The sequence below is a fragment of the Pangasianodon hypophthalmus genome, chromosome 5 (genome assembly GCF_027358585.1).
Source record: "Pangasianodon hypophthalmus isolate fPanHyp1 chromosome 5, fPanHyp1.pri, whole genome shotgun sequence".
NCBI classification, from domain to species: domain Eukaryota; kingdom Metazoa; phylum Chordata; class Actinopteri; order Siluriformes; family Pangasiidae; genus Pangasianodon; species Pangasianodon hypophthalmus.
This window is the reverse complement of record NC_069714.1, coordinates 2564768-2587400: the sequence shown is the minus strand read 5'-3', so window position 1 is coordinate 2587400 and position 22633 is coordinate 2564768. Positions and strand designations below refer to the sequence as shown.

General features: G+C 38.2%; 2 protein-coding genes across 3 annotated transcripts in view; both read left to right on the top strand.

The window, feature by feature from the left end:
* The first annotated feature begins 66 nt into the window (after nt 1-66).
* lims2 (LIM and senescent cell antigen-like domains 2) lies at nt 67-9589 on the top strand. Its single transcript, XM_026947298.3, has 11 exons — nt 67-408; nt 2294-2453; nt 4044-4110; nt 5215-5335; nt 5618-5767; nt 6583-6733; nt 7102-7194; nt 7283-7331; nt 7851-7926; nt 8236-8391; nt 8563-9589. Exons 1-10 carry the CDS (start codon nt 224-226, stop codon nt 8372-8374), a joined length of 1191 nt encoding a protein of 396 aa, XP_026803099.1. The 5' UTR covers nt 67-223; the 3' UTR covers nt 8375-8391; nt 8563-9589.
* Nucleotides 9590-12085: 2496 nt separating this feature from the next.
* ranbp2 (RAN binding protein 2) overlaps nt 12086-22633 on the top strand; it is a 35916-nt gene continuing 25368 nt past the window's right edge. For both annotated transcript variants that reach the window (XM_026947296.3, XM_026947295.3), the window contains exons 1-10: nt 12086-12309; nt 13240-13307; nt 13430-13541; nt 13735-13887; nt 14774-15004; nt 15199-15341; nt 15531-15726; nt 18756-19056; nt 20404-20582; nt 21386-21567. In XM_026947296.3, the coding sequence (XP_026803097.3) occupies nt 12238-12309; nt 13240-13307; nt 13430-13541; nt 13735-13887; nt 14774-15004; nt 15199-15341; nt 15531-15726; nt 18756-19056; nt 20404-20582; nt 21386-21567 (1637 nt within the window). In that variant the 5' untranslated portion in view covers nt 12086-12237. The remainder of the gene's footprint in view (nt 12310-13239; nt 13308-13429; nt 13542-13734; nt 13888-14773; nt 15005-15198; nt 15342-15530; nt 15727-18755; nt 19057-20403; nt 20583-21385; nt 21568-22633) is intronic.

Genomic DNA, 22633 nt, shown 5'->3' with positions numbered 1-22633 from the left:
CTCCCTCCCCCACACACCTTCACTCGCCTCTATGAAAACACATAGCAGCTGCTAGTACCTATTTTGGTGATGATGGCATCAGTCTATTTGTAGTGAAGCACAGGGGGAAGTGATCTGCCTGTTTTCAGACTCTTACAAAACTGTTTTCTCACAGTGCCACAGATGAGCCCAATCCTTTTGGATAACTTCAAGTAACCTGACTGACTTTTGTATTGTAACCAACATGGAGGCACAGAAACGAGGAATTCCGGCTTCAATTCCTGAGAACGAAGAGCTCATAGAGGTGCAGATTTATGGGATCCAGGACAGGCAAAATGGTGGAGAAGCCGAAGTGCCTCTCTCGAAATCTCAGAGAAGACGTAGTGATGTGAAAGTCTATAAAGAGTTTTGTGACTTCTATGCTCGCTTGTAAGTTTCACATTTCTTCCCTGTATTCACTAATGTTTATTTGTTGTTTTACATTTTTTTTCTTTACATTTTTTTTTTTACTGACAGGAATTCTCACAGGCTGAGATTCACATTTCTTTTACACATAGTAGAATATAGGTTCCAGAGCTATGAATTGCCTGTAGATGCTGGCAAATTATTTTCCAATATTTCAATGTAATTGACAGTTTTCAATATCATCAGTTACTGGACAATTCAAAATGTGAAAGTACTGCTTCACTTTGCCAGACCTAATTTAAAAGATTCCAAGTAAATTTATTTTTTTAATTCAGTTTCATTTATGTTCATCAATGATCCTGGGCAAAAGGAAAACACTCCCCTCTTCCCATATTTCTCCACTACATCTCAAATGGTTTGGTCCTGAATGACCTTAACCTTAGGAGAGTAATTGTAACATCTGTAATTCATCTTAAAAGTTGACATAGACAATATTAAATGCTACTTTCCTATAATTAAATGGCTTAAAAATAAAATTAAAAGCATGTTAGAGATTCTCTTGTGTTTAATTTGAACATTCATATATGTGAAGGTACACCTTCCTATCTACACTCGCTGACGATCACCTGTTATATAGGTGATTCTTAGGTGTTCAGTTACTCGCGGTACAATAGCTATTTCTACACAGTATTTGTCAGCTTGCATTTTCATCAGTGAAAATAAGTCACATAAAGACCACGACAGACCAGATACTGACCAGTGACACTGACATGGTAGTGTGTGTGTTGCACTGGCATGAGTGTATCAGATGCAGCTGCATTGCTGGGATTTTTAAACACTTCGGCGACACTGCTGAGTTGAGAACAGCCCACTAACCAAAAATATCCAGCCAAGATCCAAACAATTTATTACACCAGTTGTGTGGTCAGACACTGACACTGATGAAGGGCTAGAGGACAATTAAAACAGCATAAACAGCAGCTATAAAACTGTGAAAGGACACGGGGAAGGGAGAGGTTCTCCTGCAGTTTTTAATTACAAGCCCAGGGAAGCTTCAAATAACAGATAAGAAAATCAGATGAGAGAACAAAAAAGAATCAGATAATAAACCAATGATATGAGAGGGATTATCCGTAGACTAGAACAAAAACCAGAAAATATGAGTGAATGAGACTTAGATAAGGAGATAAAAGATAAAAGAGAAGTTATCTTTTTTTAGAGTACTTTGCTGCTAGGCAGTCCTCTTCGCTAACTGACCCACTCTGTTGAAATGGGTCTGTCTTCTAAATAAAAGGCACAGAAATGAGCAGCTCATTTATAGCTGAGAGCAAGGGTGATTTATTTCTGGGCTTGTAAGAATTAAACAGAAGCCTGAATGGGATTATTGCAAATTGTTTTTTTATAGGTCTAGAAACATCATAGACTGCATACACTTTTAACCCCATAGTTTAACTATATAATAAATGACCAATAGAATTTCTCTCCAGCAGCTTAAGTGACACTTTTTCCTGACCTTAGGTTAAAGATCAGCTAATGTTAATATTATTCTGGTTAAAAAAAATTTGATGGTCTTTCATTCATTTACAGGATATTTTATTTTTGAGGACTGGGCCTTGATTTGTTACAGATAATTTGTCAAATTTTACAAAACTGCTCTATCATTCAAAGCGAAAGGAGCAAGGTTGAACAGAAATAAAATGAAAATGAGAAGCAGTTGGGTGGCTGGGTCCCATCATCAATATCTCCTACTATTTGAGTTTATAAATGGGAGGTGTATTTTAATGTTTTTTTTTTAAATGCAGCCCTATATCAGCCATGTTATATATTGTATTAAATATTTCAAGAAAATACAAGCAAGTTCCAGAACTACAGTGGTTTCAACAAATTGTCTTTGTCTTTGTTTCCACAGTAATATGGCAAACGCCCTTGCTAATGCTATTTGTGAACTTTGCAAAGCTGGCTTCACTCCTGCTGAGAAAATTGTAAACAGTAATGGGGAGCTGTATCATGAGCAGTGCTTCGTGTGTGCACAGTGTTTCCAGCAATTTTCAGAAGGGTTATATTATGAGGTAGGTTTGCTCTTTTTCTCTTCTTGCCTTGAGTGACAATTTATTACAACTGAGAGTGTGACAGAAGCAATACTGTTTGGCCCTGGGCTTGATAATAAACAGGCAACAAAACTCTCACTGGTACAAAACTAACAGGATACTTCCTAAACTCAGGCTATACATCATTCTTCATAATGTACTAAATACTGTATGTAACCAAATTAGAATATATTATTCAGATTGAACAATTACTGAACTATAAATTTTTTAGAATGCTTGCCAGAAAGGTTCAGGTCAACAAGACATATAAATAAAAGACAAGTTGCACAAGCAGCACAAGAGGTTTTTACTTTCATGTGGATGTGAGGGAGCGGTGAGATGTGATGCTCAAATAAAGACTATCAAGTGTCAAGTGTGTCAAGTGGCTTTATTGTCATTTCAACTATATACAGCTAGTTAGTGCACAGTGAAATGAAACAAAATTCCTCCAGGACCAAGGTGCTACATAAAACAAAACACAGAACTACAGAAGACATTACATGTATTTACATAAAGTGCACCATGTTAATTAACATAAATGTGTGACCATCCTTAGTAACTGTCTGCTCATCATGGCAGTGGTTTAAATTAGGCTACTAGTTTGTTTATATCTTGGGAAATAGAACCAACAAATAAAATGAATAATTGTGCGATGAAGATTAAACACAGTCTCATGCACATTTATGAACTGATGAGGTTTAGGAACTATCAGAGCAAGAATTCAGACCATGCTGACTGTGCTGGCATTTCTTCTTTGAGGTTTTTTCCATTTTTTCCAGAGGCATAGTGGTAGGGTTCATGTTTAATTAAAAAGAAAAAAGGTTTAGGTCACACCCACTTCAGGTTTATATCCAAATACAGGTATGGATATGAATATTTGGAGCACTAAACAGATATTAAACAGGTAGTAAAATAAAATAAAAGACAACATAATATACAGATACAATACATTATAAGGAAAGGGGCCGAGAACAGAGTTGGTAACAAGGAAGTGTCTTTGTACTTGTAACCGACTAATAACTAGTGTACACTATATGGCAAAAAGTTTGTGGACACTTGATCATCACACCATATGTGGTTCTTCCCTAATGTTTGCCACAATGTTGGAAGCACACAGTTGTATAGAATGGAAAGCCTTCCCAGAAGAGTGGAGGTTATTATAACAGCAAAGGGGACCAAATCTGGAATGGGATGTTCAGCAAGCACATATGAGTGTGATGGACAGGTGTCCACATACTTTTGGCCATATAGTGTACATGTATTAACTAATGTATATTTTACATTGAGTCACACTGTAGTCAGAACTGAATAAATGGAACATAACAAATGTTATGTTAGAGCAGTTATGTTTTCAGTGCTAGCAAATAAGCTGAGCCTCACTGTGCTCTAAACTGGGAAGTTAAATCAGTTGTCATATTCAGACAATAATTAGCTTAATTGTTGTTTCATTTATTGCTTTTTTCTTTGTGTGGCTGGAGTATATGTCAGGTCTACATTAACAGCTAGTCTAATAAACTAAAGGTGTGGCTTGTAACCAAAAGAAAACTGCAGTTTGTCATTTGCTTTTTGCAGTTTGATGACCGAAAATACTGTGAGCATGATTTCCACATGCTCTTTGCTCCTTGTTGTAATCAGTGTGGTGAGTTATTCAGATGAAGCTTCACATTACACAAAATTTTTGTGAAATAGTTTTAGGGCCTCACATGTGTTTTATGTGTTCAGTTTTTCAATGTTTGGTCTAGGCCAGGGGTTCCCAAACTAGAGGTCATAACCCCATATGGTCTCACTTGATTTGGGGATGTATTTTACAAATTATTATTTAAAGTATCACTCTAACGAAAATGAAAATGAAACAATGTTTTCTAATAAAAATGTATTTTGTATTTTGAAATGTTACTGGGAGTTGCATTCAATCAAGACAAATATAAATGAAGAGTGTATTTTTCACTATCTTGACACACAGCACTTGTGTAGGCATTCAACAATAGAAACAGACAAATTTCCCCTTCCATCTGCTTCCGCTAAACAAACTAGCATTCTGTCTCAAATCACATACCTATGTACTAGTCTAGCTATTGAGCTCTAACACTAACTGGTTTTCCTATTACAGTTAGAATTTCAAAAACCTCTAGAATACAAAATTCTAAGAAACCAACTGAAAGGTCTGTTTTTGTACCAGTCTTCTAGTTTCTCTACATTACTAAATACTTTTGAATATAAGGTCAGAGTTTTCTATTTGAGATGCAGCGGAATGACACAGTGGAAAGTTTTGAGGAGGAACAGAGCTTGTCAACCTTATTAACGTCATCATGCATGTAATCGAGAAAAAAATTACTGTTCAACTTGGAAAAACGTGATGGACAGTGCTGTTTGGCTCTGACGTTCCAACTGCAGTGGATGTTGCTTTTTGTTCTTCCAGATGTACATAAGATAGGCTCGCACTTCTGCTGCTTCTGCACATGCCCACAAAGTCATGCATCAAGTATAACCCAGACATTGTTTTGCACCAGGTTGTATCACACCACCCCAGAGTGGATTATTTTCCTAGAGCAACTTGCCTGTCTTGTTTTATTACTTATGTATTGTCTGAATGTACATAATGTAGGATGGACAAGGCTTGAGGTAGCAGAAAATTCATAATGGCCATTTGGAGACATTTGCCCAAAAAGTTCGGGAACACCTGGTCTAGGCTGTATGGTTTTTAATCCAGTGTACAGTGTTTGTCTTTGTATGATGTGTGCAGGGGAGTTCATCATTGGTCGTGTTATTAAGGCCATGAACAATAGTTGGCACCCAGAGTGTTTTTGCTGTGATATCTGCCACACTGTGCTTGCTGATGTTGGTTTTGCAAAGAATGCAGGCAGGTAAATGCATCCTGGCAACAAATGACAGAATGGCCATCCACCAAGTGGGTGTACTCATTTCTTCTAATAAAAACTATTTGTGGTTGCACATTGAATTTGTAATCTATTAACATTTTACACATGTAATCCTATGGGAAGTGGCCACAAGGCAGGCAGAATTGAAAATATTTTGTTGCCAATATTACAGTGTTACAGTGTAACTGCAAATAATGAATTGGCTGTTTTGGGTAATTTTGCCGGTATGTGATATGACGATATATATCCCACTTCAACCTTATATAGACACCTGTGTCGTCCATGCCACATCCGTGAAAGAGCTTGTGGCCTTGGCAAGTATATTTGCCAGAAGTGTCACACCATCATCGATGAACAGCCGCTCATCTTCAAAAATGATCCTTACCACCCTGATCACTTTAACTGCAACAACTGTGGGTGAGTTTCAGCATTTTGCTTTTCTCTGGTAGATAAAATCCTCCTCACTTCTCATTTGAGTGAGAGCTTGCATTGGCCTGAGGGTTCTCCAGAGTAACAAGCTTACATTATAGCCCATATCTCCTGAACCAGTGACAATTCTCTACAGTAAAGCTAAAAACTGGATTGCATAATTGTGACCAAATCTGGAAATGTATGTACTTAAAGACACACTGAGGGCACACTGTGCTATCAACAAAAAGCTCAAGCTGTTGGTTCCCCCAGCGTTTCCTATGGCAATATGTGACTTTATTTATGTCACTTATTTTGTGACTTCATTCTACAGGGAGTCATTTCAAGTCATTTATTTATTTAGACCACATCAGCACAAAGCTAATCATTTTTCTACACTGTGTCCTATTGAAACAGTACACAGAGACTGACTGGAGAGACTGAACAAATGGCGGAGCTTTTACAGTAATTGCAAAGTAGAATATACTTGCTAAACTATTCGGACCCCTGGGTCTAGAATCACCAATTGCCGCTAGCTTTATTATTATTATTATTATTATTATTAGTAGTAGTAGTAGTAGTGGTGGTATTTACATAGAAAGCAATGTTACTACATGTGGTGCAAATAAATTTTTAACTAATTTTCTTTTATGCAGTTTTGAGCAGCTACGTGTAAATTTATATAAATAACTCCTATTGGTCCAGTTTGGCAGAATAAAGAAAGTGAGCCCTGCTGAACATTTTAAACAATTTTACTTTACTCACTCTAAGAATAAAATCCGAGGATGGTTTAAGGGAATGATTTGTGTGTCTTGTGTTTTCAGTAAGGAACTCACTGCTGATGCCAGGGAGCTAAGGAATGAGCTGTATTGCTTGCCTTGCCATGACAAGATGGGCGTGCCAATCTGTGGGGCATGCAGAAGGCCGATAGAGGGCAGAGTGGTGAATGCAGTGGGCAAGCAATGGCATGTTGAGGTAATCACACAGTATTGTCATTCACAATATACTATTATTCAGAAAACACATGTCCTGAACAAGGAGAAGATGTGTTTGTTTGGATAACTCAGATTAGGATAATCATTATTGTGTGCATTTTTTTTTTTTGGTTTATGGGTTTATTAGTAGTCAACAAAAAGATTTCTATTTTGAAATTAAATTTTGAAATGCAAATTTTGAAATTCAGTACTACACTACATTGAGCTAAATAAAAAAAATCTAATATGCATATAAGAAACATGAATATAATTCTTTACTGAAATGTAGCTGTCAGTGTAAAATGGAATATTCTGTCCCTCTCTCTTTGTGTGTGTGTGTGTGTGTGTGTGTGTGTGTGTGTTTTGTAGCATTTTGTGTGTGCCAAGTGTGAGAAACCTTTTCTAGGCCATCAGCATTATGAACGCAAAGGCCTGGCTTATTGCGAGACCCACTACAATCTGGTACCAAAAGCACTTGCCTCCATATGACAGATTTATGTTAAAATGAAAGAATTAAAATAAATTTAAATAAAAACATTGTTTTATTTAGCTCTTTGGAGATGTCTGTCACCACTGCAATCGTGTCATCGAGGGAGAAGGTAAAACATAATAAAACATTATCATTGTGTTGCTTGTCAGTACTGCTATTATAAATCTGAGTCATCTATTTGTATATTATGAATATTTTTAAAGGAACATTAAAAAATTAATTGATTTAAAATTGCAACAATTATCTTTATAGTGTCTCTAGTATTGATGGTTCAACCTGAGGCCTTGTCATATCTCCTCCTTAACTGTAGTAAACACAGTGCTTAATGAGTAATTTGATTACAGTGCAGATAACACTTTCCCAAATACATAAAATGTTTAGAAGGTTTGAAACCCTGATGATTGAACTTTTTTTTTAAATATATAATGAAGAAGTTATATTGGATATCAAAAGTTATTCCAGACAGGTTTAGAGTAACCTATCAAAATACATTCTCCAGGTACAATACTCAAAATAAGACTGGATGGATCCCATATAGAAAATTTTATTGTTACATCAAATAAATTCTGCACTGTTCACAAACCTGCAGATACACAGGGTCTTTTTAACTCTTCTGTTTTTCCTTAAGTCATTTCAGCACTGAATAAAGCCTGGTGCATCAACTGCTTTGCCTGTTCCACCTGCAGTTCTAAGCTGACCCTCAAGTAAGTTTCTATTTTATTCATACATAAAAAACAGAGCTTTAATTTTGTTACCATCTCACACATTTACACCATATTTTGGAGAAGCCCATGCCTAAACATTGCATGTATCTCTCATGGCAAATTATTGTTAGGTAATAATAATAATAATAATAATAATAAATTAGAACGTATTAAATTGTGGATGAGATACCTCAGCTAGAATGTGATGACTAAAGGGGTTCTGACATAAAGCTTTAGAAATGTTATGTCTTACTTCTTCAGTGCTTCTGACTTTACCCTTGCTTTGTTGTGGCCTTTATAATCAAACAGGGACAAGTTTGTGGAGCTTGATCTGAAGCCTGTATGCAAACAGTGCTATGAAAGAATGCCAACGCAGCTGAAGTACCGTCTAGCTAAGCGTGAACATGACTCCAAGGACAGAAGAAAGAAGATTGGTATCTGTCTGTAAAGTTCTCCTTTTAACTGGTTAGTTTCCTTTTCTCTCACAACATCATACTATATACTCATATTAAGATTTATGATGAAAAAAAGTTTTAGATTTTTAAACTAAACTAAGTTTTAGTTTTTTTTAAAAAAAGATTTAAAAAGTGATTGATTTTCCATTAGCATGCCAACAAAAATCTTTTCTTTTTTTAGGCATAGTGCAATCCTCATATGGAAATGTACCACGTGTGGATATTTTTGCTATCTCAAGACCTTCAGATTTTCCCCCAGTCTATTGTGTGGACATATACTTGTTGAAATATATATGAAATGTTCAGTTGCATGAATGAGTGTAAGTGTTTTTTAGTGGTTTGCTATAACCTGTGACATGTACGTTTCTTTACCTCATGCACCATAATGATACATATCAATGCATTTTTTAGGTTATTAATAGGGGTTTATGGGTTCCCAACCAAGGATGCCCATTACCGTGAATATATGCATACAGATGATATAAAAAGTGTACACAGCCCCGTGTAAAATTGCAGGTTTATGTGATGTAACAAAATGAAACCAAGAAAAATCATGCCAGATCTTTTTCCACATTTAATGGGATATAACAACTAACAACATTCAAGTGAACAACCTATAGAAAATATTTAGGGAAAAAGAGAGAAAGAACAAGCTGACTGTAACCTGGTTGCACAAGTTTACAAGGGATGTGTAGACTTTTTATATCCACTGTGACAGAGGTTCCTAAAGTGGGGTCCCCCCAGGGTCCAATGAAGCATAGCTGGTGGCTGCAATTTTTAAATTTAGTTGAAGTGGTCGAAATCACAAACCACCATTTCAAAGTTATATTTATCATTGAGATCTTATAGTTATTAATCTATTTGACTGGTTATTTTAATTAAATGGGCTTTATCCAAACCTCAGTTGCTCAAAAGTATGTAGGCCTACATATACTGTGGACTTGGACCTAATGTGTTGTGTCAGTGAAAATGTCAGGAATAAATAGCCAGGATATTATTTTACACATTTAAATAATGATTAAATAATGGCTAACATTTGAGTAGTTGGACTATGTTCATAAAATGCTGTGTACTGTGGGGCCTCTGTAGAATTTATTTTATAAAGACGTCACTGAGTACAAAAAGTTTAAAAGCTTCTGCCTTATGACACTATTGACCACATGCTGAGTGGAACTACATTTAAAAATTAAAAACACATTGTGATGGAACCATCTTGTTTTAACTCTTCTCTTGCCCTGTCTCCTAACCTCTATTATATCATCAACCATTTAGAATATTTACTGGTTTCACCTCCTACAGCATCAGGTGCACTTTGTTTGCACAGCTGAAGAATGACTTTTGCCAGAAACATCCTTATCTCTGGAAACGTTGTGTACTACACTTCAGTTTTTACCACCTCTACACTGCAGTTACCCTCTGGATTCTTTTTCAGACTGTAAACTTAGGCTCATGACCAGCATCATGTAATTAACATCTTCAGTAACTGCTTCATCCTGGTCAGGGTTGCAGTGGATCTGGCACCTATCCTGGGAACATACATGCGGGGTATGACGCCAGTCTATCACAGTGCACCATGCACACATTCACACCTAAGGGCAATTTAGCATAGCCAATCCACATATCACCATGTTTTTGGGAGGAAACCCACATGGACATAGGGAGAACATATGAATCTTCACACAGACTACAACCCGAGCTCAGGATCAAACATGGAGCAGCACTACCCATTGCGCCACAATGCCACGCGCTGTGCAGGAATGTGCAATTTTCCAACTGACTGGACTGTTCAATCTCCAGTTCTTCTTGATGAAAGAAATGGCTCATCTCAGTAATGTTGAAAAATTACTTAGTGCTGATAGTAAACTACATTTCAAATGCAGTTTAAATTCAGGTTGTGAAAAATACTAAAAAGAAGCTAGGTTGATGTGCTCAAAAATGACAACAATTCAAAAAATAGTTCCACATTTTTTTTTAACTGCAAGAAGGTTTCACCCCTCCTAAAGATTTGTAATGAACCTCTATGGAGCTATCTGCAAGACTCTTCACATTTTCTACTGAACACTTGCACACTTCAAAGATCAGTCACTGCAGAACAACCTTTTACTCTTTCAATGGACATCAAAAGTCTATGCATATTCTTACTGGAGAGGGACTAACAGAACTCAACTCTAAACTGCTTCAGCTTTAATTCTAAGTTTTACTCTCAGATAAGAGGCGTTGATATGTGCGCTACAAGGAGACCTTCATATGCAAACCTCTATGTTTGGGAAATATACTAGACAAGTTAACTGGACACACTGAAATTCATTTAAACACAGGTGTTTTTGTTTCCTTTTGGCCCATCATCATACTTGTCCACAGAAATATTTTAAAACAAAATTATATCCCCCTGCTGAAGAGCATGCAGCCTACACTTTTTTTTTTTTTTTTTAGATTATTATCAATAAAGAATTATCAGTTTGATATGGATTTAAATAGTGCTATAGATTGCACTCACATTCTGGTCACCAGGCCTGAGGTTATTCATTACTGTTCAGGTTTAACACCTGTCCAGTAACATGTAGACAAGGTGTGAATATACAGTGACATTCAGAGGATGAATTTTGATCCTTCATAATGATTGTACAGGGATTTTGTCTAACCTAGGTGCATGTTTCAGTGAACTGAATTTTGTCTTTTTCTCTCTATTTAATGTAGTCTCTATTAGCCCATCTGATACACATATTACGAAGCATATATTATAGTCAAGAGCAGCTAATACACACTGATAAAAGTACTAAACTGTACCTTTCCTTGTCACTGGGGTGGTACCCTAAACGATACATCTTTTGTACCTTGTGTATCTTTTACATCATAATCTGGGTTTTGTAACAATAATATTTATTTAAAATACATTATAGAACATCAAGGACCACTCTTGAACTGTTTATTAGCTTTTGAGTAATAATTTGAAAGTAGACTATATGCACTTCTAACAGATACACAGTACAAGTACAAAATATATATCTTTTCTATTAAAAGGCACTAATTTTCATATGCGTGAGTGTTTTTGTAATGTTTAATGTCGTTGCTCTGTTAAAACAGTCTGTTAGTTAATGCTGCGTGTTTGCTTTATGTCGTGTTCTCTATCAGCATGTTAGTCCGTGTTTATTTGTGCTGCTTGTTAAGGAAGCCACGCCCCCGTCGCGTCTCTGCAGTCCTGAGGCTAACTGCCAGCAACACTGTGACGCAACGCTGTGACGCAACGCTATGACGCATACAGGATGATTCATCAAAAAACAACAACAACAACAAAAAACGTTTTTGCCATTTCCCCAGAAATTATAAACTGCAAAACTAAAAATGAAACATACTTAAAATAAAACATACTACATAAAATATACTGTCTTGTGTGTGTGTGTGTGTGTGTGTACTGAGCAGAAAGAGAGCTCCAAAACATAATTTCTGTCCCCATGTGGACATTATATGACAGTTCATGTCCTTCTGGGAAACTTTGGCCTCTGGTCACGATACTTTTAACATTTCTTTCCATTAATTAGTTTTTCACATTCCATTTATTTCGAAATTAATCTGCACCACTAAATATATGGACGTAATTCTTTTATGAGTTCATGTGCGCAGTGAAGGCAGAGGCGCAGATGAACTTGAACACACCTTAACTGTTGTTGCAGGATTTTCGATTCAGCCAATCAGAGCGTTTCACGCGACTCCACATCTCGCGATAAGTGCCCTCTGTGAGGCGCCTTGCGTTATCTATCAGCGGGAAGTAAATGTAGAAGTTAATGTTAATTCTTGGAATAAGTGCTGCGTTGAGATTATCACGATCTTATAATACGGTGGCGCTTCTTTCTCAGCCATGAGGCGAAGTAAGGCGGACGTTGAACGCTACATTTCTTCAGTAGAGAGCCTCTCTCCTTCTCAAAAAGAGGTACGCCATACCGGGCTGAAAAAGCGCGAGCTAGCCGAGTTAGCTAGCAGGCTAGCTGTTTAGCTGGGAGTAGGCCGCTGTGTGAATGTGACCAGCAGCTACACACACACACACACACACACACAGGGTAGCGGGTTAGCCGACATCTGTATGAGACTGGAGTAACAGTATTAGAGTGAGTGAGCTAGCGGTCTGCCTTGCTGACACTTAGTTATGAAAAACGCGGCAACTGTGTGTGTGTGTGTGTGTGTGTGTGGTGCACGTGTTTAAAGACTGAGTGTGTGAAACCCATCCGCTTTTCTTCACCTCGCTCTGATTGTGGGATAAAACACGCTTCACCACTTGAGGAATTATTAAGTGGCTAAATGAAGAAGGGGAGGGGGGGGATAAACATCAGACTTTGTGCTCGGCTCATTTTCTCTAAAAAACTTTTCCTGCTTTACTTCATATTTACAATACACAGGTTATGTTCTGGTCATTTTGAAAAAGAAAAAGTGGTGCAATATCAACTGAACTGCTTTACAGGCAAATATTTATTAACTTCTTATATTAAATTCTTATAATAAAGGTCAAAACAGTGTGTTTGTATTAAAATGAAGTGTATGTAGTACACATGGGATTTTAGCGTGACTAGCTACAAGGTGAAGACATGTCCAGCGCTGACAGCTGAGAGAGCTCAGTGTAAGTGAGTGTATACACATTAAAATAAGTGTGGTTTTCACGACAAAGAAAAAAAAATTCAGCCATCAGGGTGACTCGAACCAGCTGGGGACTGCTCATTTCCATAACACTTTACATAGTTTTGTTTAGTTTTGTTGAGGTATGTGTGGAGCTGCAGATGTTCAGAGTTGTACAGTCCTTGGAGTTACTTTTCACTACATTTAATAAGGAATTTATGTTTGTTTCCAATTTTTTTCACTCTCTTTGCAGAAACCGGTGAAAGGATTTTTATTTGCAAAATTATATTTTGAGGCCAAGGAGTATGAACTTGCCAAAAGGTAACATATGAATGTTTAAGGAATTGTAGATAATTTAATATTTTTTGTGAGAAAAGGGTTTGATGACTCTCTTTTTTTTTTAAATCTGTTTTATGTCTCTTTGTTGTATATCTTGCCTGTAGACATGTATCAGCATATTTAACAGTTCAGGTCAGGGATCCCAAAGCACATCGATTCCTTGGTCAACTTTATGAACTCGAAGGTGAAATTGAAAAAGCTGTTGGATGTTACAAGGTATGTGAATTGTGTATGTCGCATTACATTATCTAAGCTATCATTCTATTCAGTATCGTATTTAGTATGCATTTAACTGTGTAGCTTGGTGCTGCATGTCTCTATGTTCCATGTGAGGCTAGGGTGGTATCAAGAAATTATGTAGTTTGTCCCAGTTAATGGATCCTTTTTCTGAATCCTGTCCTGTCTTTAGCGCTCGGTGGATCTGAACCCAGCCCAGCGTGACCTGGTTCTGAAAGTAGCTGAGCTGCTGTGCAGTAAGCCGGAGCTGGACAGCAGGGCAGAATTCTGGGTGGAGAAGGCTGCCAAGCTTTTGCCGGGTCACCCTGCAGTCTTCGACCTAAGGGTTTGTACATGAAAACTTTTGTTTAATTGGCTAGTGTCATAATTCATGTGTTAAGAATGGGAGGAAGTGTGATGAATAATGCTTCAAATTTCGTCTGCTTAAGGAATTGAGCAGTTTTATAAGACCGCATGTTGCTAGTTACTAAGTGTTTTTGGAGTGTATTTACGATACGTTCGCCCCTGTAAGTGGTAATTCGCAGATTGGAATAACTCATTTAAAGGTAAGAAATGCTGCTATGTTTACTGCTGATGCTTTGATCAGCCATGTTGTCAGTCTGTAAATGCAGAAGGAACTTGTAGTTGAGAAGACTACCCCAAGTCAACGAGGAGCAATTTCAAGTTGATTCGGCAGCGTGTTCACTTTGGCTTTTCCTGATTTGAGTTTGGGAATTAAGAGTTGAGACCTTGAGGTATACAGTGTTGGAACTGCTCCAAACCCTGTTTATGAAGCAATCCCTAGTGGTAGAAAAGTGTAATTGCTGGTGAAATGGTTGAGGCTTGATCATGCTTATTGTCGATTACATCAGCATAATTCACAGAACAATTACTGATTTCAGTGCTCACAAGCTGCAGACAGGCAATGAAATGAAATGAGGCTGTGAGCCTTGAGTGTTGTTTGGAGCATGTGCTATAATACTTCCTTCTGATAAGCTTGACTTTTTGAGCTATTAAGAAGCAGTGTTGTGGCAGTTAAGTTCCCACTCTCAAACTACGTGCTCTTTATGCTACTACCTCTGCTGCTGCAACCTAGTGCGTAAGAAGAGGTAGAGTTCATGAGGAATATTAAACAAAAATATTGCGATATACCTCAGAGAAACAAAATTATTCAAGACAACATTCTGTCTTGTGCTTACGATTGATGTTTAATGTTTTTTCTTTGTGTCTAGGAGAAACTGCTGAGTGCGCAGGGGCAGCAAGGCTGGAATCAGCTTTATGACCTGCTGCAGTCTGAGCTCCAGCTGCGCCCTTCTGATGCCCACGTCAACCGCAGACTTGTGCAGCTCTACTGCTTGGATGGACGGTTGGAAGAAGCAGCTAAGCACTGCCTGGCTGTGGAAAGCACTGGTGTCTTAAGACACAGCCTAGACTGGTACACTGCTGTTGTCCACACACTTCAGGTTGGTGACGTTACTTTCTACTCTGTTGCATTTGAGCTTTCTTAGAAGCCAAGTGATCATTTTACGATGCATTTAACTTAAATTTAAATCTGGTGTTTAGTGGCATCATAGAATGTTTAAGGTGTTTTACATGTCTGAAAGCAGTCTAAGTCCACGTCAGTGAGAAATGTATTTTAAATATAAATGCTCTACAGGAATACGTGGCTCAACCAAGTGTATCTTCTAATGAGAAGGCATGTCGCAAGTTCCAAAAGGAGCTCTTGCTGGCTCACTGTAATCTGCTGAGGCTCACACTTGCTGAAAAAGATTGCAGGGAAAGCGTGAATGCACTTCAGACGTAAGTTATTTTTATTTTGGTGTTCCAAAAAAACTGCTGCTGTTCTTAATTCTTACTGTTTTTTTTTTTTTCCCTGTTGGTTATTGGTTCTGTATAACGTTATAATCACAGTGAGTATACAACCACAAAAGGTACAAATATATACACACCCTTTTAAAAAGTGTAATAAATTATCTTTTGTGATTCTAGTTTTGACCGTGCTATGCAGTGTTTAAAGAACACTGCCTCTAAAGCTATGGATGAGCTCCTGGAGGTGTTCACAGAAATGAGAGCTCATCTGTATCTTCATGCTGGGACCCTGCTGCTGAAGATGGCCATGGAAAAAGAACAGCAGTGGAGAGCAGTTGTTGATTTAGCAGCCCTCTGTTACCTTCTGGCTTATCAGGTAAAACAGGAAGACAAAACAGTATAAAACAGAAAGGGAAATCATTTCATGAAGATTTTGTAGGCCATTGTATTAAGGAAGTGTAGACAGGAATGCGCTAGGGGTGTAACGATCCACAAAATTCAATTTAGATATGGTACAATACTGTGGTGTCTTGATACAATATATTTTAGGTTAACATTTTCGACTAATTAAAACATTCAGTGTGTGTATGAGTGTGTGCTAGTTTTAGAGGCACAGAAGAGTGATTTTGCACACGTTTGTGGAATTAGTGCTGGTGTACTGTACACACTCTGGAAGATTTGGCACACTACAGGGTGTCCCAGAAATCTCCATACATAGGGGCCTCTGTATGCCAGCACCATGTCGGTTGTGCCTTTGTCAGTGGATGTTTGTGGACATCCACTTCTTGGTTGGTCCGCAACACATCCAGTCTTTTTGAATTTGTTAATAAGTTTGGCAACAGTGTCGTGTATGATGTGCTCGCAATGTTTCTTGTTAAAGTCCATTGCAAGCTTACGACAGCTACCTGGTCCAGCCGTGAGAAGGATTTTAATATGTTCTTTTTTTGTCAAAGGCATTCTAAAGGCTATCTAAAAATTTTTGAAGACCTTTCGATAAAAACTGTTAATTTCCCCTATGTATGGACACTTTTGGGACACTCTGTATTATTTTGGTCCACAACTCACTGGCAGTCAGCATTATAACATACTGGAAAACCAAAGTAGCTAAAAGGTAATGCTAATGCTGTATTGAACATTGTGATGCACATACTTTTATTAATTAGTATGTGCATCACAGTGTTCAATTCTGAATTAGCCTTACTTTTTAGCCAGAAGCTTAGACTAAATATCAGTTAGTCACACTTAATTTAGTTAAAATGCCCTGAAAGTGTGCTTTTAACCTTCAGTGGCTTAAAAATGTCTACAAAAATTGGCATGAAGGAATTTGGCATTGGAGATCTGTCTGCAAGTCTGCATTGAAAAGCCATGTGGAAGGAAGCAAACATTGTGAACTGAAAAGAAGCAAAGAAGGCAGCAATTCCTATTAATTTTTCAAACAATTTGTGGGAAAGTCACAGCTCGTAGAGACCAGAGAGCTGTTCGACTCCAACAGCCAGTGGATTGGCCACCAGTAACAGCGCTATGGTCGGCGGGAGCTCATGTTTGCTTTTGCTCACGGACGCTGCTAGCATTTCAGCGCCGTCATATGAGACAACGGTTGTCTGAAATCTGGAATTCTCTGGGCATTAAATATGATTGTGATGATTCTTCTATGTAAATCGTGGGAGGACATGGGCAAGCTTTTTCAGAAAATGTTTCAAGAGAGTGAAACCACAAATTATGGCGAACACGTTTGGAATTGCTGCGAGAGATTTTAGGTTCCAATTCATGGGACACACAGAATTTGCAGTCTTTGCAAGCAGTCAATAATTTAAAATCGTGGTATGTTAGAGTTTAACACTTTATGCATTTTGCATTGGAGCTCCAAATTGTAACATTGTGCTATGAGGTACCCCTAAAAATATGCCCAGAGGTCTTCTTTTTTTACCCCCAGTTAAAATGGCAGATGAGCCTACTTTCCCACTTGAGACCTACTTGCTTTCTGTCAGGGTAAATGAAGAATGCTTGGAGTTCATTAGTATGAAATAGTCTATAAATGTTTATTTGACTTAGCTAATATTAGACAAACGTACCCTCACTGAACACTGTACTAATACTGAGTAGGGCCTCCCTATGCTCTCAAAACAGCCTCAGTTCTTTGTAGCATGGATTCCATAAGATGTTGGAAACATTCCTTTGAGATTCTGGTCCATGTTGACATGATTGCATCATGCAATTCCTCAGATTTTTCAGGTGCATTTTCACTCAGCAGAAATCGAGATTCATCAGACCAGGCTATGTTTTTCCAGTCTTCAACTGTCCAGTTTTGGTCAGCCTGTGCCCACTGCAGCCTCAGCTTTGTGTTTTTGGTTGACAGGAGTGGAACCTGACATGGTCTTCTGTTGTAGCCCATCTGCCTCAAGATTCGACATGCGCAGTCTGAGATGCTTTTCTGCTCACCACAATTGTATAGTGTGGTTATCTGAGTTATTGTAGCCTTTCAGGCAGCTCGAACCATTCTGTTATCCTCTCTCACCAACAAGGTGTTTCCTCATTCATGCAATTAGCTCATCACCTAATTGTGAATTGTGAACAAAGTCAGCCAGTTGTTGGGGGGTTTCTTTATTGGACCATGCTGAGTAAACTCTAGAGGCTGTTGTGCGTGAAAATCTCTGGAGATCAGCAGTTATAGAAATACTGCAACCAGCCCATCTGGCACCAACAATCATGCCAGGGTCAGAATAAGAGATCACATTTTTCCCCAGTCTGATGTTGATGTGAACATTACCTGAAGTTGCTGGCCCGTATCTGCATGACTCTATGCACTGCACTGCTGCTACACAATTGGCTGATTAGATAGTTGCATGAATGAGTAGGTGTACAGGTTCCTAATAAAGTGCTCAATGAGTATATATTGTTAACATCAATTAACTATGTTCATTAAGGCTTGTTATAATGAATTGTTATAAAATGGGTCCCTGGAGGACTAGTGGACAGGCCACAGCGCTCTCACCACTGTGGCCCGGGTTTGATTCCCCAGCCACTGGGGTTTCCTGCAACAATGCGCTCTCAGTGCCGGTCCCAAACCCGGATAAAAATTGGGGAGGGTTACGTCAGAAAGGGCGAAAACTGTAAAAACAATCAAATACCTCCTGCAACACAGACATGTTCAGACAAAGCAGTCAAAGCCCTTCGTGGTAGAAACTGGAAGAGTTTACAAGCAAACTTTATTATTAATTGCTGCATATCACACATTTTTCCTAGAAACCTAATAATGTGTATTCCCCCAGTGGGACTGTTTTTTTGTTTCTTGTTTTTGTTGTTTTGTTTTAAACAGTGCAACAGTGTCGGTCTGTCATATATTGTATTCAGTAGATGCTTAAGCTTAGTGTTGTAGTTGTTGAATGTTCTGCCTCCCCACTTTAGGTTCCAAGACCAAAGACAAAGTCTGAGAAAGGTGAACGTTCATCACCAAAACCTCTAGAGTCATTAGCCTGTTATCGTCAGAGCCAAGCAGGCCACATGCTGCTGAATCTAAACCAGGAGATGGAGCACTTTGTGAAGGAGGTGGTGGAGGTGTTTGGGAACAGAAGTGGGCAGGACACATTGTTTGAGACGCTTTTCAGTACACAAGCCCCTGTGGATCTCTCGTTCATTGGAAATGACAACATCTCCAACATCAGCACGCAGTCACCGGACATACAAGAGCTGGCTAAGTGGGACAGTGGTATGCTAACAACAGTCAAACACAGAAGTTCATAAATTGTATGTGGAACTGAAATCAAAAACACCGGTTATATGTAGGTCTCTGTCAAACTCAAGATTCATTACTAAATAGCGTATGATGCAGATTAAATTAGAAAGCTATATTGTCATTCTAGCCATATACAAGCATACAGTAGAATGAAATCACATTCTTCAAGACCTCTGCATAATGGACTACAAAGCACACAGCAATAATTTTTACAGTGAGGACAATACAATAGATGCAACACATTAAATACAGAACAGCACAAATGTTATAACTAACAGTATGAACATATCGTATGTACAGTAGCATAATAAGTGGGTGTGTGATGAGTAAAGCTTTACCATCACTAGCAACATTGAAATCCCTGACTGTTAGGAATAAAGTGACTATTGTTCTGTACCTGTATGACGAGTAATACTGGTCAGTAGTGGCTGGTGGTTTTTAAAATGGGGGAAGCATATGGATGCTTTGCATAATCCAAGACTAATAATAAACACAGCCATTCGAATTTTACTGTACCAAGACAGCTAAAAGGACCTTTCTTTACTCTTCAAGCCCGGATAAAATTGGGGAAGGTTGCGTCAGGAAGGGCATCCATTGTAAAAACGTTCATTACCGTTTCAGCGATTGGCAGTTGGTTACGAAGTAACTGCACTGTCCACTAAACAAGATAAGGTAGTTTTATATATGCAAAATTCACCACCCACACTCCTATTCACCCCCAGAGACACACGGCTTCCAGGCAGGGCCAAAAATGGCATAATAAAAGCCTGTTGACCAATGAGCATTAATATTTAGTCCCGTTAAAACACAGTTTACTTGAATCTACCATAGGAGCCCACAGAAGCATTCTGGGGCTTCAAAGGAGATTTTCCCACAGGCTGCACTGCTCACAGAAAACAGTTTGAGCTTAATGAATGAATAGAGTAATATTGCAGTGAGATATTTGATTGGAATTCCACCAAGACTGATAAATAATATAGACACTTTGGTAATCATTTCATTGCCACTTTTTAATGAAATTTTAGTGGAAATTGGGATTCCTGTAGCAACATATTGGTGGACAGTGCATAGTGACGTTCCTGATATGGATCTACGAATCTGTTATAGCAGTGAAAAAGAACACGATATGGAAATGGGGTGTCTAGTGATTAAAGTTGACAGTGCGTGATGGTGGGGGTTATTTCATTAAATCTGTCACACTGACAGATTTTTATTGTGCAGTTATTACATCTGCACTTGCCATTACAAGCTGGTGTGTCAACACCAGACAAATGTTAAAAGCAATGTTCAGCGTGATGTTTTCCATATTTGTGTTCTTAGGTTCCATCTTGCACTGTGGGGATTTACAACACCTGACATGGCTGGGATTGCAATGGTCAATGATGGGCCAGAGACCTGCAGTGAAAGACTGGCTTAAGCAGCTCTTTCCTCGTCTCACTCTGGAGACATTCAAACTGGACACCAACACTCCAGAGTCAATCTGTCTGCTTGACCTTGAGGTGAAGATTTTTTTTTTATATATATTTTATTTTATTTCTGGTTTTTAAGTATGCCTTTGAATAAGTGCAGGCATTTAATAGCAGTGGAAACTTTGCTAACTGGTTTCAGACCATTCTATTAGAAAGCATGGTTTATTCCAGTGATGGACATATAGACGTGACTTTTTGCATAGTGATATACAGCTTTATACCACAGTACGGTTGAACACTCGAATCTGATTGGTCAGAAGGTATGCATTATTTTCATATAACAGCAAAGATAGTTATGGCTGTAACATGTACATTAATATTAATGCGCTCGTTCTAATTCTAATACGTTATTGTCTCTATAGTAACAGTTCATACACAGGGACTTGTACAACCGACACACCAAATAATCTAATACTAATAATAAATGGATTTAAAAATGGGTTGTTAGCATTGTGTCTGGGGCATTAATGAACATCATTAATGTCACTCATTAGTAAATTAAACATTGTAGTTCTTATCGTTGATGTGGTGAAGTTTTTTGTTCAAAAATGTTTAACATTTATGGAAGGAGTCTTGGTAGCAAGTGCTCTAAGTCTCGATTACACATTTGTCATTAATGTCATTCATTAGTAAATTAAACATTGTAGTCATTAACAAATTGATCCCCCACTTCAGGGGTTAGTAGCACTTAGTAGGCTCCAAACCCCCCTCCCCGGCGTGCATTATTTTTGTATAACAGCACGGCCTGTCGAGTGTTATTTCTTATGTATATACTGAGTTGTTGAACTATGTCAATCGGAAAGGATTTACCTCTTTACTCTTAATTGTTTCAGGTGTTTCTATGTGGTGTGGTATTCACAAGTCACACTCAGCTGCAAGAAACGGCAAAGATTTCTGCTACTTCGCAGCTGCATGAGCCAAGATGTTTACCTTTGCAACTTATGAAACGCTTGTACTCAGAGAGACAGAGAGAGTGGTGGGATGCAGTCTATAGCCTCATTCATAAAAAAGCAGTGTGAGTCAACAAAAGACAGTTACAGTGGATATAAAAAATCTGCACACCCCTGTTAAAATGGCAGGGCTTTTTATGTAAAAGATTAAACCAAGATAAATGATGTCAGCTCTTTTCCAACCTTTAATGTGATACAGTAACCAACAAAATTCAGGTGAAATTCCTTGAGAGGGGGAAATGAAGGGGACATTTAAATCGTCCAACTTGATAGCCATCATCATAGTTGGAATCTGTCTGGGGTTCCCAGTACTCTCGTCAGTCGTCCCAAGGCGATTGGGCTCTGACTGGGCCATTCCAAAATGTTGATCGTCTTCTGAACCACTCCTTAGTTGACTTGACTCCATTCCTTAGGATCTGTGCTTTGGGTTAGTATTGTGCTGGAAGGTAAATTTTTTCTTCTTTGGTGATAAGCTGTCTTGTTTTCATGCTGGGCTTGGATTTTGTTTTTTCCCCTTCCAGTCTAGCCACCCTACCCCATAGCCCAGACATGTGAAGAATAAAAGAGATTGTTGTCACATTCAGGAAATGACCAGTACTTGCCAGATATTCCTGCCATAGGTCTGTTGGCAGCCTAAGTTTTCTTCTTGTCCATTTGTCAATTTTGGAGGGACATCCTGTTCTTTTTAACTTCACTATGGTGCTTTGTTTTCTCCACTTGTTGTTGATGGCCTGTACAGTATTCCCTGGTACATCTCAGGTTTTGGAAATTATTTTATTGCTCTCTCCTGATCAATACCTTTTAACAATGAGATCCTTTGCATACCTTGTAAGCGCTTTGCAGACCATGACTTCAGCAGTCAGATGAAACCAAGAAAATCCTACAGAATCAGCTAATCTTTATGTGGGTTTAATCAGAATAATTTTATTGATGACAGACATATGATAATTACTTTTAAACATGAGTTAAACATGAGGTTAATTCTGAGCAAGGGGTGTGTAGAATTGTTATATCCAGTGTATTATGAAAATCCTACAAAATATTTTGAACATCAGAAAAAAGGCATGATTTAGATCCTGTTAACTCACAAAATACTACTGGTGATGTGATGCTCTGTAGAAATATTGTTTA

What these genes read in the sequence shown, in the direction of transcription:
- lims2 (XM_026947298.3), top strand. Translation starts at nt 224, where the DNA reads ATGGAGGCACAGAAACGAGGAATTCCGGCTTCAATTCCTGAGAACGAA. An exon ending in TTTGCAAAGAATGCAGGCAG is followed by an intron (nt 5,336 to 5,617) that starts GTAAATGCATCC and finishes AACCTTATATAG; the next exon opens with ACACCTGTGTCGTCCATGCC. An exon ending in TCGTGTCATCGAGGGAGAAG is followed by an intron (nt 7,332 to 7,850) that starts GTAAAACATAAT and finishes TTTTTCCTTAAG; the next exon opens with TCATTTCAGCACTGAATAAA.